This window comes from Peromyscus maniculatus, chromosome 4, assembly GCF_049852395.1.
Source record: "Peromyscus maniculatus bairdii isolate BWxNUB_F1_BW_parent chromosome 4, HU_Pman_BW_mat_3.1, whole genome shotgun sequence".
NCBI lineage: Eukaryota > Metazoa > Chordata > Mammalia > Rodentia > Cricetidae > Peromyscus > Peromyscus maniculatus.
The window spans coordinates 33,686,151-33,700,302 of NC_134855.1; the positions used below are offsets into that span (position 1 = coordinate 33,686,151).

The window sequence follows — 14,152 nt, forward strand, 5'->3', positions numbered from 1 at the left end:
AGTGAGTATCAGGCCAGAACACCTGATTTTGAATCTTCCAGATTGATTATTTCATCGGACCTTCCATCTCTCTTACCTTCCATCTCCCTCACAGTTACATAGTTAAATATTATTTGTTTTGAAATATTAACTAGGCTTTGACGAAGGATTTTAATATATTGAACATCTTAACCCCATTTTGTGAGGTAAATTGTACTATAAAACATTTCTCAAAAATGCATATGCTAAAATTTCTCCAAATGTTAGCAGGCCATTGGAGAATTTTTGCCTCTAGACAAAGAATCTTTACATCAATGGAAAACTTCCAGACAGACAATTTTTCACTTAACCACTTGGGAGAAAAATCTAAGATACTTTTGGAGTATGCTACATCTTAGTATAAACTTACAGAGTTTGGTTATCATTTTCTTTCTGATAATGTCAAATTTGAGGAATTCACTTTGTCTCATATTTCATATACTATTTGTCTTAGCACTTCCATACTTTTGGTTTTATAAAATCAATCTATTTTTTTATAAAATTGAGATAAATTAAATATTGAAGGAGATGAGAAACCAATGAGTTTAGGAAACAATAGTTTGACTTTAGTCTCTAGACTCTTTCTTGCCTAAAAATTAAGATCATTCATAAGACTTGTACATAATGCTACAATTGATCATTCATTTTACTTTAAAATACATGTGTTAAAAGAACATATATTTGTGAGTATTATTGTGATGTGCCATTTTCACACTTAGAGAAAAAAAAAATTTCTCCCGGAAACTGTTCTCTTAAAATTATAGGGAATTTATGTTTCACTTGGCCTCTAAAAATAGCATAACAGCAAAATTAGAATAAAAATCCCCTGACCTTTTACTGCAAAGCGTAGAACCAGAACAACTGCTGAATTGCAAATGTTTATTCAGCTCTGTTCTGAGCCTGCAAGCAAACAAAGTGGAGTTGAATTTCTGCCAAAGGAGATGTTAAAGAGTAGCTACAGTGGGTGACTGTAAAAGATGTGGCAGTCTCTATAAAAAGGAAGAGTCATGAGCTAGGAGAAAACAAGTTTTAAACTGTCAGGTAGAAATAGATGTGCTGTACTGTGCGAGGTGACCAATTTAGTGATATGAGGAACAGGGATTTCACCAGGTCTGAATAAGACAAATGTCGAAGTGTGTACAAAATACCATCTTGGTTTAATTATAATGTGGCTTACAAACTAACTCTAGGAAAATTAACTCTTTCTAATAGCCATCTTTACATCTATATCTACTTGTATATGATTTCATATTCATGTAAGGAAAATATGATGTCATCTAATGTGACATGTATTACTTATCAAGTGTATAATGATTGCATATAACCTATTATTATATTTTGTTTGCTTGCTTCACTAACCAGTGTAAAAAGATTATGAATAGACATTTGAGGGTCAAGTTTTGAGTTCATATGAACAACAAATTGTTTTATTTTCAATGTGTAGAAATCAATCTAGGCTGAAATATCACAGATGTTTACTCCATTAATAATTGTCTTCTGTAGTTTTGTTAGTGACTTTTGGTAGTATTAAAATCAGCTATTGATAAGTAGATAGAAATCATTGAAAGAGTTAACCATACCACTAACACTTCTAACTTCTTTTCTCCCTCTCCCTTCTTCCTCCTTCTCTCCCTCCTTTCCTCTTTCCTTCCCTCCTTCCCTTCTCCCTCTCTCCCTCCCTTCCTCTCTCCTTCCCTTCCTCTGTCTCTTTCTATCTCTCTTTCTTTTCTTTCTTACATTTTGATTGTAATTTTATTTCTAGTGTGTGTATGTGAGTGTGTGTGTGTGTGTGTGTGTGTGTGTGTGTGTGTGTGAGAGAGAGAGAGAGAGAGAGAGAGAGAGAGAGAGAGAGAGCGCAAGAGTCAGCTCTTTTCTTCCATTGTGTGTGTCTCAGAGCTGGAACTCAGGTGGTCAGGCCTGGTTGTAGGTGCTCTTATTAGTTGAGTCATCTCACTGGCCCTTGTGACACCTGAAATGTGTCTGTTGCTACAGGAAGTTACCAAATTTAAGTTCTGCCTTAAATTTAAATGTAGCTAGTGTGCTTTTATTTTTTTTTATTTATTTATTTTTTTTTTTTTTGGTTTTTCGAGACAGGGTTTCTCTGTGTAGCTTTGCGCCTTTCCTGGAGCTCACTTGGTAGCCCAGGCTGGCCTTGAACTCACAGAGATCCGCCTGGCTCTGCCTCCCGAGTGCTGGGATTAAAGGCGTGCGCCACCAACGCCCAGCCGCTAGTGTGCTTTTAGATATGCTGTTTCTCAACACTGGTATACCACTTGTTCACATTGTCAATAAGGACTGCTTCTAATACAGCCATCCGTTAGCAAGTTTAAAGTGAACAAATGGAAGTCGAGAAGACTGATTTTACACTTCATTTTGCAGCACTTGTGAGTACCAGAAGAATGCTTTGCAGAAAGTAGATGCTCAATAAATGAATGAGATTATTATTTATACTCTCAAGGCATTTATGGTTCTCTATGAGTGAAGAACGCTGACACATTTACAGGAATGTACAAATGAGGCAATTTCACTTATTTAAAGGCTACAAAGCTAGAATATAAAAACTGTCGATGATGTGGTGGAGTTAAATGCACTTGATTTATACTTTGGATATGAAGAATTGTTGACAGTGGGATGAATGAAGACCTTCAAGCCTTTTGAAAGAACAGATATGAACAGAAAACAATAGTTCCTACCTGCTGAAAATTGGTGACTCAATGTCTGTGTTTTTGTGTGTATTCTATTGTCTTCATAATTCACATGAGGAAAGGAATAGTTCTTCTCAGGTACTGAGGAGTTTCACAATCATATGTCTGCTTCCGATATGGTATGTAGTTTTTCTTACTGTTAGTAATATTTTTGTTAAGGTTTTTATGTTAGAAAGATATTTCAGACTATCTGAAAGATATGTTAGAAATATTTTGTTTCTTAGTCTGCATGAGCTTTGTGTGGTTAGGCATGACACGGTTTTGGTGGATAGCTTTGAAGATTATATTAATTTGTATATAATGTTTGGAAAATTTGACCTACATTTTTGTTCCAGGAGATATTTTTAAAGTCCTTCACCTAATTTTTAATTAGGAATATATTTTCCCAAATAATTACTTGTTAATGTCACCCAAAAGAACAACCTTTTGTGTTTGTTTTTTCTTTTTGTGTTACATGTTTTAGTTTTTTTCCCCCTTTTTAAAATGATCTTTTCTTCTGTCAGTCTTCTACAGGTCATTCTCTTGCAGTAACTCGATTACGCTGTTGCTGCATAATGGAAATACTTTGGAAACTAAATCTTGTCTTATTAGGGAAAGAACAATGGCAACCCTTGATTTGTTTTGATTCTATAATTGACCATGCAAGCAAGCATGTTTTAATAGATACTACAAGGAGAAATCCCAAAATAGGCAGGCTGAGAAGAGAGTATTTCCAAGGTGAAATTTAGGGAATGATAATCCGATGAAAGTAAATTTGTCATCTTGCAATGAGCACAGGACCCGGTACCACTGCCTAGATGCCTCCCAAACAGATCAAGCCAATCAACTGTCTCACCTATTCAGAGGAACCTGGGGCTTATGCAGGGATGCTTGGCTCAGTCTGGGAGGAGGGGACTGGACCTGCCTGGACTGAGTCTACCAGGTCGATCTCAGTCCTGGGGGAGGCTTTGCCCTGGAGGAGGTGGGAATGGGGGGTGAGCTGGGGGGAAGGGAGGGGGGTAGCAGGGGCAGAACAAGGATATCTGTGGCTGATATGTAGAACTGAATGGTATTGTAAAATAAAATAAAAGGGAAGAAAAACAATAATGAAAGTGAAAAAAATTATCATTTCTTTGTTCCAATTTTGCATAGTATCTAAAATAAATTATTAGGAACTATTTAAAAAATTGTCATCTTGCAATGCTTCCCTAAAAAGGAAGACTAGGGGCTGGAGGTGGTGCCCTGTCAGTGTCTCCTGGAAATTAGCTCTAGCAAGGAGAAAGAGTTCTGCTACAGTTAAGTTACATTTCTTCACGAGGAGGCAGGTACATAGTAGGGCTTGATTTGCTGTTAGTAAGTGTGATAATATGTGCTTATCAGACCCCAGGGTGAGGTAGGCACCATAGAACAACTCAGATCACCAAAGAATAGCAATAATACAAGTTATTTCAGTTGCTTTGAGTTGATGCTGAAAAATGAGGTAATTACTAGAAAATATGTTAATAATGTCTACACTGACCTTTAGGTTAGAGGGAACTGCAATAACAGTATGATGAATAATTTCTTCCAATTACTCACCCTTTATTATTTAATGGCTATGATGGTAGACTCATAAGTTGGTTATATATACATATATACATTCATATATACATATTTATGTTGCAAAGAGCTTGAGGATTATATATTATTAGCCTTAATACTATCCACATTTTATAGCAGCTAAGGTTTACATGGTTTAAATAACATGTCATTGGTCTTACAGGAACAATCTCTGATTTATAGCCTACATTTCTGCTCTTTGATATTAGCATTACCCTGTCCTCCAGAATGTTCAGCATGGACTACTTGCATATTGTGTGCTTTTCAATAAACCCAAGCATCCACTTAAATTCTGTTGTGGAACCTCAACAGTCACTTTACTGGTCATTGTTAAAAAATCTCTTTTCCTTTTTATTTTGAGATTTTAGAAATCTAAAGTGTATTTTAAAAATCTGTTGTCAAATCATTTATAAAGATTTATTCCCTTACAAACATAATTAGCCTTTTCTGCTTTAAATAAAACAAAGCAAATTTCTGGCCTCACTTGTATAAAACTAGCAAACTGACATCTGAGAACACATAGGATACTTCGTGCTTGTACAGAATAGAGCATAGTATAGAGCTGAATGCATGCCTGCAACTCCTCTCTGCCTGTGCTTTGGCAGACTACATTTGGCTTTGAAGAGATTCCATCTATTTGAAGCATTTTATGGAAACAATTTATGTATACTTAATGACTTTGCAGCATGTATCCAAGGAGAACCCAACACCAATAACCCTGGTGTTATTGAGCATTGGAGTACACAGTGTCTTTTTGTTTTGTAAAGAATAGTTAAAAATCGTGAGCTTCTTTGGAAAGTTTATAGTTTAAATTTGGGTTCAGCTCAGAGCAGTAGAACAGAGAACGAGAAGAGAATGCTGAATGACCCCAAGTTATTATTGAAGAGGGATGAGAGAATTTCTGGAAGGACTTTAGGGAAGAAGCAGCAATAGACTTTATTCAATAATCTTAAAAGAAATATGCATGGCAGACTGCGAAGTCATGTGTGATATACAACATGCCCTGTATCAACTTCCAGCTGATACAGTTATAATAACTGCCAATTTAAAGAAAAGATAGACAATAGGGACTTGAGAAAGAAAAACAATGTTTCTAGTTAAAATTACCAGCTTTGTGTATCTGTATGAGTATGAAAATGAACTTGTATTTATGTAGCCTTCAGTTGGAGACCCTTCTTGAATAAAATGACCACTGTGTTTTATGTAAACAATTTACATATATTTCTTAATTTACTTAATCCTTACAGCATCCTTTGGAGGGAAGCTTCAAGTGAACAAATAATAAAACTGAAGATTCCAAAAATCCATTAGCTTTTTCTTCTTCCAAATTATACATTAATTAATGATTGAGCTAAGATCCACTGTTTGATTTTACATGGGTCTGGCATCAAAACTCGTGATTCATCCATTGGCCTCTAGGGCTAATGTGGCCTGCTTCTTTAGATACTGGATTATCAGCTGTATTTATCCTACAAGGTCAATGTTCATAGCATTGCAGCCATACCTAAAAGTGTTTTGTTGTTATTGTTTTTATTTTCTGTTTTTTTGGGTTTTTGTTTTGTTTTGTTTTCTGTTTTTTTTTTGTTTTGTGTGTGTGTGTGTGTGTGTGTGTGTGTGTGTGTGTGTGTGTGTATTTTGACACAGAAGGAAGAACAGTGAAATTACTTACCTATACTATGGGTATATGATAGAGTTAATTTTGATCAGATTCCAGCTCTTTAACCAAAGATTGTATGAGACAATACATCATTGATACATGGTTTACAACCCAGTTTGGCCTCTAGACTTAGTTCTGCAATGATTTTCTGCTTCTGGTATTTTCCAAAATCCAGTACTCAAATATGGACTTAGTAAAACTTATGTCAAAGTTCCAAAGTGATGGTATAGAAAAATGTTAAGCTACATAGCACAATTACTGGCCTACTGTTAATTATGCTGTGTACAATTAATACTACCACTTTTATCTTACCAAAAAGTAATGATCATTTTAAAGACTAGCCAGAGAAACATAAGCTAAGAACTTTTACTGTGGCTAAATGATAATTCAATATAATTATTAAATGTTAAAAATGTAATGATATTTTTGGTTCATCATATATTTTCCATGTCGTATAATTAATGGCTACAGTAAATAATTTTTAATGCCTATGCCAATGTTTTTAAATTTAGAAACAATATCTCATGATATCATCTTGATGTCTCCAAGCTATAAGAACCAATAATATTTTAGTTTTTTAAGATTAGAGAAGCTGAGAATCAACAAAGAAAGGGTAGGTACCTTCCAAAAGTTATACATCAAGTACTGGGATGTAACTACAGGGTTTGATGTGAGAGTCATTGCTTCCTGGATCTCTACAGGGTCCCTTTTGTGTTCGCCTCCACAGAAATTATCATTTTCCTTATGTTTCATTTTTGTCCTGGTCAGATCTCCCTGACTACTAACTTACAGAATAGTTCTCCATCCACACTAATTATCCCTTGGAGTTGAATTTTCTTTGGCTGCATTTCTAATGCTCTATTAATCTTTTTTATTCCTTCTTTTGTCTACACAGTGCAACTTGACAGACAGACACTATAACACAGGGATTACAAACATGGCTTTCTAGGTCCCGTTTCTTCAGTTCAGTCTCAGCTCCACCATGGTTACACGATCTTCCTATGACTTACTTACTTCTAGAATTTGGAAGAGTTGTAACAGAATCTCAAAGTATGATGAGTATTGGAGTCAGAAACAAAGGGCAACATGTTTAAGGAACTGAAGAGGGGGAGTTGTCCCTTTGTACAACTAACTAGCTAACAAATTTTCCTAAAGCCGTCTATGCTGATCTCAACTTTATGAACTACAGACAACAAAACCTTCTGGTGGCTTTGTGTAGCAATTGAAAATGTGTGTGGTATTCAGTGACTTAGTGACTGCTTCTCCTAGCTACATAATGATCTTTTTTTTTTTTTTTTTTGGTTTCTCTGTGTAGCTTTGCGCCTTTTCTGGAACTCACTTGGTAGCCCAGGCTGGCCTCGAACTCACAGAGATCCGCCTGCCTCTGACTCCCGAGTGCTGGGATTAAAGGCGTGTGCCACCACCGCCCGGCCATAATGATCATTTTTATCTGATGTGTAGCTGAAAATTTGTGATGCTGTCTGATAGAAGTAAAAAGTTTGATAGATTGGTAATATAGAAAATTAGTGTTTAAAACTATTGGATATTAGCAATTACTTTTTTGTCAACTTATGAATAATTAAAATATTTAAATGTTTTAATTTAAATTTTCTTATTTGAATAACTTTTGCATTTTCCTCTCTCCCAACTCCTCCCACATCTCCACACCTTCCTATCCACTAACTTCATGTTCTTTCATTCTCCCCCCATAACCTCCTGCCTCGATCTCTCAGAAGTTCACCAAACAAACACACATCAAAATACGGACACCATGGGATCACACCACTACCCAAGAAACTATTGGAAATTAATACTTGCTGGCAAAGGGGAACTAAGTCTCCTCCAATGGAGTGTCACTGTGATTATCAACTTCACTCTAGGGCAGGCCCTATGCCAGGAGCAGTTAGCCCACAAAACGAACTCCCTGTTTTTAGTTTGTTTGTTTTTCATTTTTTTGACATTTGATTAACTTTGTTTTGTCATTTTTTGTCTTTAAAACTATTTTTTAGTGAAATTACCCATATTTCCAGCTTTTAGATTTTTCTCACAACTTTGCCTCTCATGAACTGACAGAGTCAGTGTGAACACTTGGTTTTCATTAAAAAGGCTTTCAGTAAGTGAATGAATATATCTATCATAACTTCATATGAGGAAAATTGTCCAGCACATTAGTTTTTCTTTTTCTGTTCCTTCCATTCGTTCACTGGCTGTAAGAACACATAGAACATCCCAGTCCACACACATAATAGTTTTAAATGTAGTCTCACCTTGGGATCTTACTAATTTGAAATTGAAATATGGATAAATTTAAAGAAGTTTAATATATTGTATAACAGAAAAATATCTATGACTCCTATTCCTTGCCTTAGACAATGAGCCAAGCTGTGATTGAGGAAATACTTCTTTTTCAAAATCTATCCCAAACTAGTGTACCAAAAAATAAAATGCAAACTCTAATTGAGAAGCTTTAAAGTAGATATAATTATGTTTTCAAAGAATATGCATGCATTATAGCACCCTTCCTTCTAGAATGCTCTATCTTTTCACTACTTTTTCTAATTAAAACTATTTTAAAACTATTTAAAAATAAACCATGCTTACATTCCTGACCGAAGATACCGGCTGAATTAAAGTAATTGCAGGTGAACACCATCATTCAAAGGGCACTATGTGATTGTACCTCTCAGCTGGCGAGATGACTGTTTGCATGTTTTAACCAGATTCCAGACTGGAACAAATGTGGTGAAAATCAACACGCACTCATCCCTGTGGAAACTGGCGAAGCAGCAGATGCTGCTGCTGGAAATAGCTGGGACTTCTGCATCTTTGGATGAAAAAACATTTTGTGAAAAAAAAAAAAAAAGATTTGCTTCATGCATTGACTCACAGATTAAAAAGGGTATATGTTATTGTTTAATGTGTTTTATTCTAGCAGCATTACAAATTTAGAATGTCAAATGCAATGCAGATAACCTCGTTGGTATTTCCTATAGCTAATCCTTTATTTACCCTAGACCAAGGTCATGTATTCAACCTAATTCGCTGTTCACTAGAAAAACAGGTCTGGGAGCTTTTGAGGTGAAAATGGCAATCGCTTGATGTTATTACAAATCTTTAATTAAACTGTCAGATGACCATTAACTCTGTAATTGTCCATTGTTTCTACTGGAAGAGAGAGGGCCTGCATAAGTCACAAACAGTGGGCAGGATATGTTTAAAAATGGCATAACCACATGACCTAGTGTAAGAATTGCTGTGGAGGTGGAGTAGAGTGTGAGAGTAACGGGTCAACCAGAACACTGGACAGCAGTGGTAACTATTTTATCAACATGCCCTCAACAAAAGATAAATAAGCAAGCAAACAAAAAAGATATGATCAGATGTTGTTTCAGTGTTTACTCTGACTGTTGGAAATAATCACATGAAGCTCATGTCTGCAATTACTTTGAGACTTCTTAATGAAAAGGAGTATTTACAGAAATCTTGGGACAAACCTAAAAGATGTCACAAGTTCAGAACTCTGACAGCCTGAGAATGTGCCTTGGCATACAGTTGAACTGAACCATGATTGTGGTAAAAGTGGGGTAAGAAATTTGGGTTGTTTTAAATTAAAATGTTGTTTTAGGAGAAACATCACTTAAATGAAAAATACATTCATGATAGTTTTGTTCCATTGAAATCATACAGAGAGATTTTTGTAACTCCATACAAAATGGGTTCTTTGAGGAGACAGTTAAAGGGCATGCTAATTTTATTTGCTGCATTATATACTATATAGAATATTTATTTCTTCTGGGTAGCTTATCTTCAAATTTCTCAAATAAAAGTGAGTGAATATATCAGTAGAGTCCTTTTTTATCTTTTATGATGAAATAACAATCCAACATTTTCTTAAAAATTATTTAGTAGTGGATTATAAATATGTTTACAATACAAAAATGAGTTTCTGCTAGTGTGTACACATAAAACCCAGAAGTAATGATTTGAACTGATTTAATTACCTTCACATATGAAAATATATTCTGGCATAATATTTATTACAAATAGTGATTTTGTTACTGCCACGCTGTATTATCATTTCAGCATTGAAGTAATGAATGGGTTTAGACTCTTAACTAAAACATTAAAAGTAGAGAAGAGAGGGAGAGTGAGTGAGGGGGTAGAAAATGAGAGGATAAGACAAGAGATATTAAAAATATGCTGACATTTTTCTCTGCAGCTTATTAAACCGGTTTCCCAGTAAGTTCAAAAAATTAATGCCTCTGAGCCCTGGGTTACTTATCTTTCTGTTTGACAGAGCACATCCCCTTAACAGGAATATACAGAGGATAAGGAAGAAGAGCCAGGGCACCTAGCACAGTGCCTACTATGACATAGATGATTATTTTCTGCATTAGAAAGTTTTAATTCCTTCTGAAAGATGGCATGTCATGATGACTCTGAAGTACCTCGTGATATGTTACTGATAATGCTCATTTGGCAAGATGTTGGAGGGATTCAATGAAGGATCTATCTTTTCTTTAACGTGGCTTTTCCTATGACAGACTTTAATCCTAATCCCCTGTAAGTACTTGTGTGATTGCTTTTCAGGCAGCAGAAGCACACGGTATTTTTTACTGGTCCTCTGCTATGTTTTAAAACAACAGAGATCACCTGTGTGATGTGAATAATTGAAAGAAGGAAGGTGGACCTTATTCATCAGATAATGATTGTTAAGGGAGAATTATTAGTTTTATGACTTTACATTTTAGTAGCCAGTTGGAGAAGTTTGATAGTGAATGTGCAGGAAAGCAATCATTTTCTTCTCACAGAAAATCATATTGTGATTTGTATAAAGCTGAGATTTGATGTGTGATTTTAAATTTTCGCTTCACTTTCAAAAGGTGAATATTCAGAGGTTGATTGGCTAGATAATAATGTAAATAAATTATATTGAAGAAAACAACATTGGTTACATCAAAGTACCATGAGGTACATTATATTCAAGCAACATAATATATTAGTGTCACAATTTTACATCTGATAACCAGCATGACTTCTAGAATTTTTAAAGCAGAAATGGAAAATGATACATTACAAGACCCCAAGTAGCTATTTTTCCACCAAAATTTCTAAAATTTTAACCAATGTTTGACCTTATAGATCTAAAAAGGTAGAACTACCACAATGACTTGCCATTATCCAGATTGAAATGTTTCGTTTTGTTAATTAACAAGTACTTTGGGGAGAGATCTTTGGTGTTCCCACCTCCCCTTGCTTATTGTCACTAACTGAAGAGGAAAAACATAACTCTTATTTATTAAGAGCCAACTACATATACTAACTACATGATTTGTTATATTTCTATATTTGACTTTGATTTCTTGCTCACAGCATGAAATTCTTGGTTTGTCCAGACTTTACATTACAGGAAACGATTTAGAGTTTCTAATTTCTTTACCTTTACACTCTGGTACAGTTCACATTCAAAGCCAGATATAGTCGACATATCACATTGCTTCTTTTTTTTTTTTTTTTTTTGGTTTTTCGAGACAGGGTTTCTCTGTGTAGCTTTGCGCCTTTCCTGGAACTCACTTGGTAGCCCAGGCTGGCCTCGAACTCACAGAGATCCGCCTGCCTCTGCCTCCCAAGTGCTGGGATTAAAGGCGTGTGCCACCACCGCCCGGCATCACATTGCTTCTTAAATGATGGATATGATCATACTTTTTCCCCTTCAGGTTCCTCCTATAGATAAGTGTTCTAAAGTTATTCTAGTTAAGTTTTAGTCTTGGTTTGTGGATAATGAACCATGAATCATGTGAGTCTGAGGATTTCTGGCACCTTTTGTGTTTCTGTGGAAGGAAGGAATATGCAGTACAGCTTTAACACAAAAGAAAACTTCTGAAGTCTTATACTATGTGGTCTCCTTATATGAATATGTGAACAGAGTGGATTCCTGCTTTTTCTTCTGCTTTACTGTGCATAATTCATCAAAGGGTTTCTTTCTGCTTGCAGGGATGACTTGTCAAGCTCGGACATCATACACTGAGGATGAAGTTCTTTGGGGTCATCGTTTTTTTCCTGTAATTTCTTTAGAAGAAGGGTTCTTTAAAGTTGATTACTCCCAGTTTCATGCAACATTTGAAGTCCCCACCCCTCCGTACAGTGTGAAAGAGCAAGAGGAAATGCTTCTCATGTCCTCCCCTTTAATAGCACCAGCCATAACCAACAGCAAAGAAAGACATAATTCGGTGGAGTGCTTAGACGGACTAGATGACATTAGCACAAAACTCCCATCAAAGCTGCAGAAAATTACTGGGAGAGAAGACTTCCCCAAAAAACTCCTGAGGATGAGTTCTACAACTTCAGAAAAGGCCTATAGTTTGGGTGATTTGCCCATGAAACTCCAACGAATAAGCTCAGTTCCTGGCAATTCTGAAGAAAAACTGGTATCTAAAACCACCAAGATGTTGTCTGATCCCATGAGCCAGTCTGTGGCAGATTTGCCACCAAAGCTTCAAAAAATGGCTGGAGGACCTGCCAGGATGGAAGGAAATCTTCCAGCCAAACTAAGGAAAATGAACTCCGACCGCTTCACATAGCAAACACCTCCTTAGGCATTCTTTAAGGTTTTGATTTAGTATTAGTCCAATATTTGGCTTACAAGATAATCCTCCCTAGGAAATCAGAGAGGTCTATCCCAGCCCAGCAAGTGTGTATGAGAACTCTTCAATCCAGTGTTGTTACTGTGCAGAACATGCGTTATGAAGGGAGGCCATCATAAGGAAGTTATTAGTGGGCATGTATTATCACATCAAGCATGCAATAATGTGCAAATTTTGCATTTAGTTTTATGGCATGATTTATATATGGCATATTTATATTGAATATTCTGGAAAAATATATATAAATATATATTTGAAGTGGAGATATTCTCCCCAAAGTTTCTAATATATGTATTAAGCCAAACATGAGTGGATAGCTTTCAGGGCACTAAAATTATATACATATATACATACATACATATAAACATACATACACACACACATGACATACCCATACAAACATATATATCTAATAAAAATTGTGATGTTTTGTTCAAATTTGTATTTCTTGTGCATGTTTACTTTATTAGACTAGGAAGGCTGCTGGCATTGATTATGAATACCAAATACTTTAGCCTTAAATTATTTGTTATTTAAAAATCTGATTTAATGTTTTCTGCTGTTAAGGTCATGGAATCTATCAACTGTACTTAATCATAAAAGATTTCTCAGAAGTTTATGGGGTTCATGGCACCACAGAGACATCATTATTGTGCATTTAATTTGTAAATTTAGAGTACCAGTACCTGGTACACACCATTGAACTTTTCTTATGATTTTTAGAAGTCACTGGAACTGGGGTTGGGTAAATAAAAGTTTATTAATTCATCAGTTAGTCTTTTCTTAGACTAACTAATACCTTTAAGTTGGATTTGTACACAGTCTAATAAAAATATGAGCTCTAGACAAATGCTGAATCATTGGAATAGTCAGTAGCCAGGTTATATTTGAATATGTCAGAGTTTGTGTGAACTTTACAGGGTAACGGTCCCTGCTTCAAAATGAGTTGATTGCAAATGTTTTCTTCTTTTTCTGGGACTTTTGTCATCCATCAAAAACCTCGTAGATCTTTCAGGAGATATGACAGCACAATGAAGCAGATGAAATACTCATGCTAAAATTGTGTATGTCTAACAGAGACTTTTTTTTTTTTGCTGTTCTCTTGTGTATGCCATTTGTTGTGAAAGGACAGACTTTTTCCTTATCTGGGAAGCATATCCCAGGTCTGTCAGTCATAATTTAGCACAGACCTGAGGAAATTAAAATCAAATGAATTGATAATGTTTGTACACTCAGGATTTTTCAGTTTTGTTTTGGTGTTGAACAATTCTTTATTGATGCCTTGGATCTCTGGCCTCCACAATAAGTTTAGTAGTACGATTTTTCAACTCCCAACATCTTGCTGGCATCAAACTTGATCAGTAGTACACTTTTAACACAGGGTTTAGGGTGAGAATTTTTTTTTGAAAATGCAGAAGTACTTCTTGGCATAACAGCATAGGTTTTGCTGTATAATTTCTTTGGGAAATTTCTTTGGGGTTTTCAATCCAAATTGGCCCAGAATTTACTCACTTCTCATTAATATGTAAATCACTGATGGATGGTTTGAG

The 14,152-nt window shown here is 35.5% G+C and overlaps 1 protein-coding gene across 1 annotated transcript in view; it reads left to right on the forward strand.

Moving 5' to 3' along the window:
* Positions 1-13,040, forward strand: part of Kcnj3 (potassium inwardly rectifying channel subfamily J member 3) — a 160,865-nt gene extending 147,825 nt beyond the window's left edge. The window contains exon 3 of the mRNA XM_006974227.4: positions 11,953-13,040. Within this exon, the coding sequence (XP_006974289.1) occupies positions 11,953-12,539 (587 nt within the window). The 3' untranslated portion in view covers positions 12,540-13,040. The remainder of the gene's footprint in view (positions 1-11,952) is intronic.
* Positions 13,041-14,152: the final 1,112 nt, after the last annotated feature.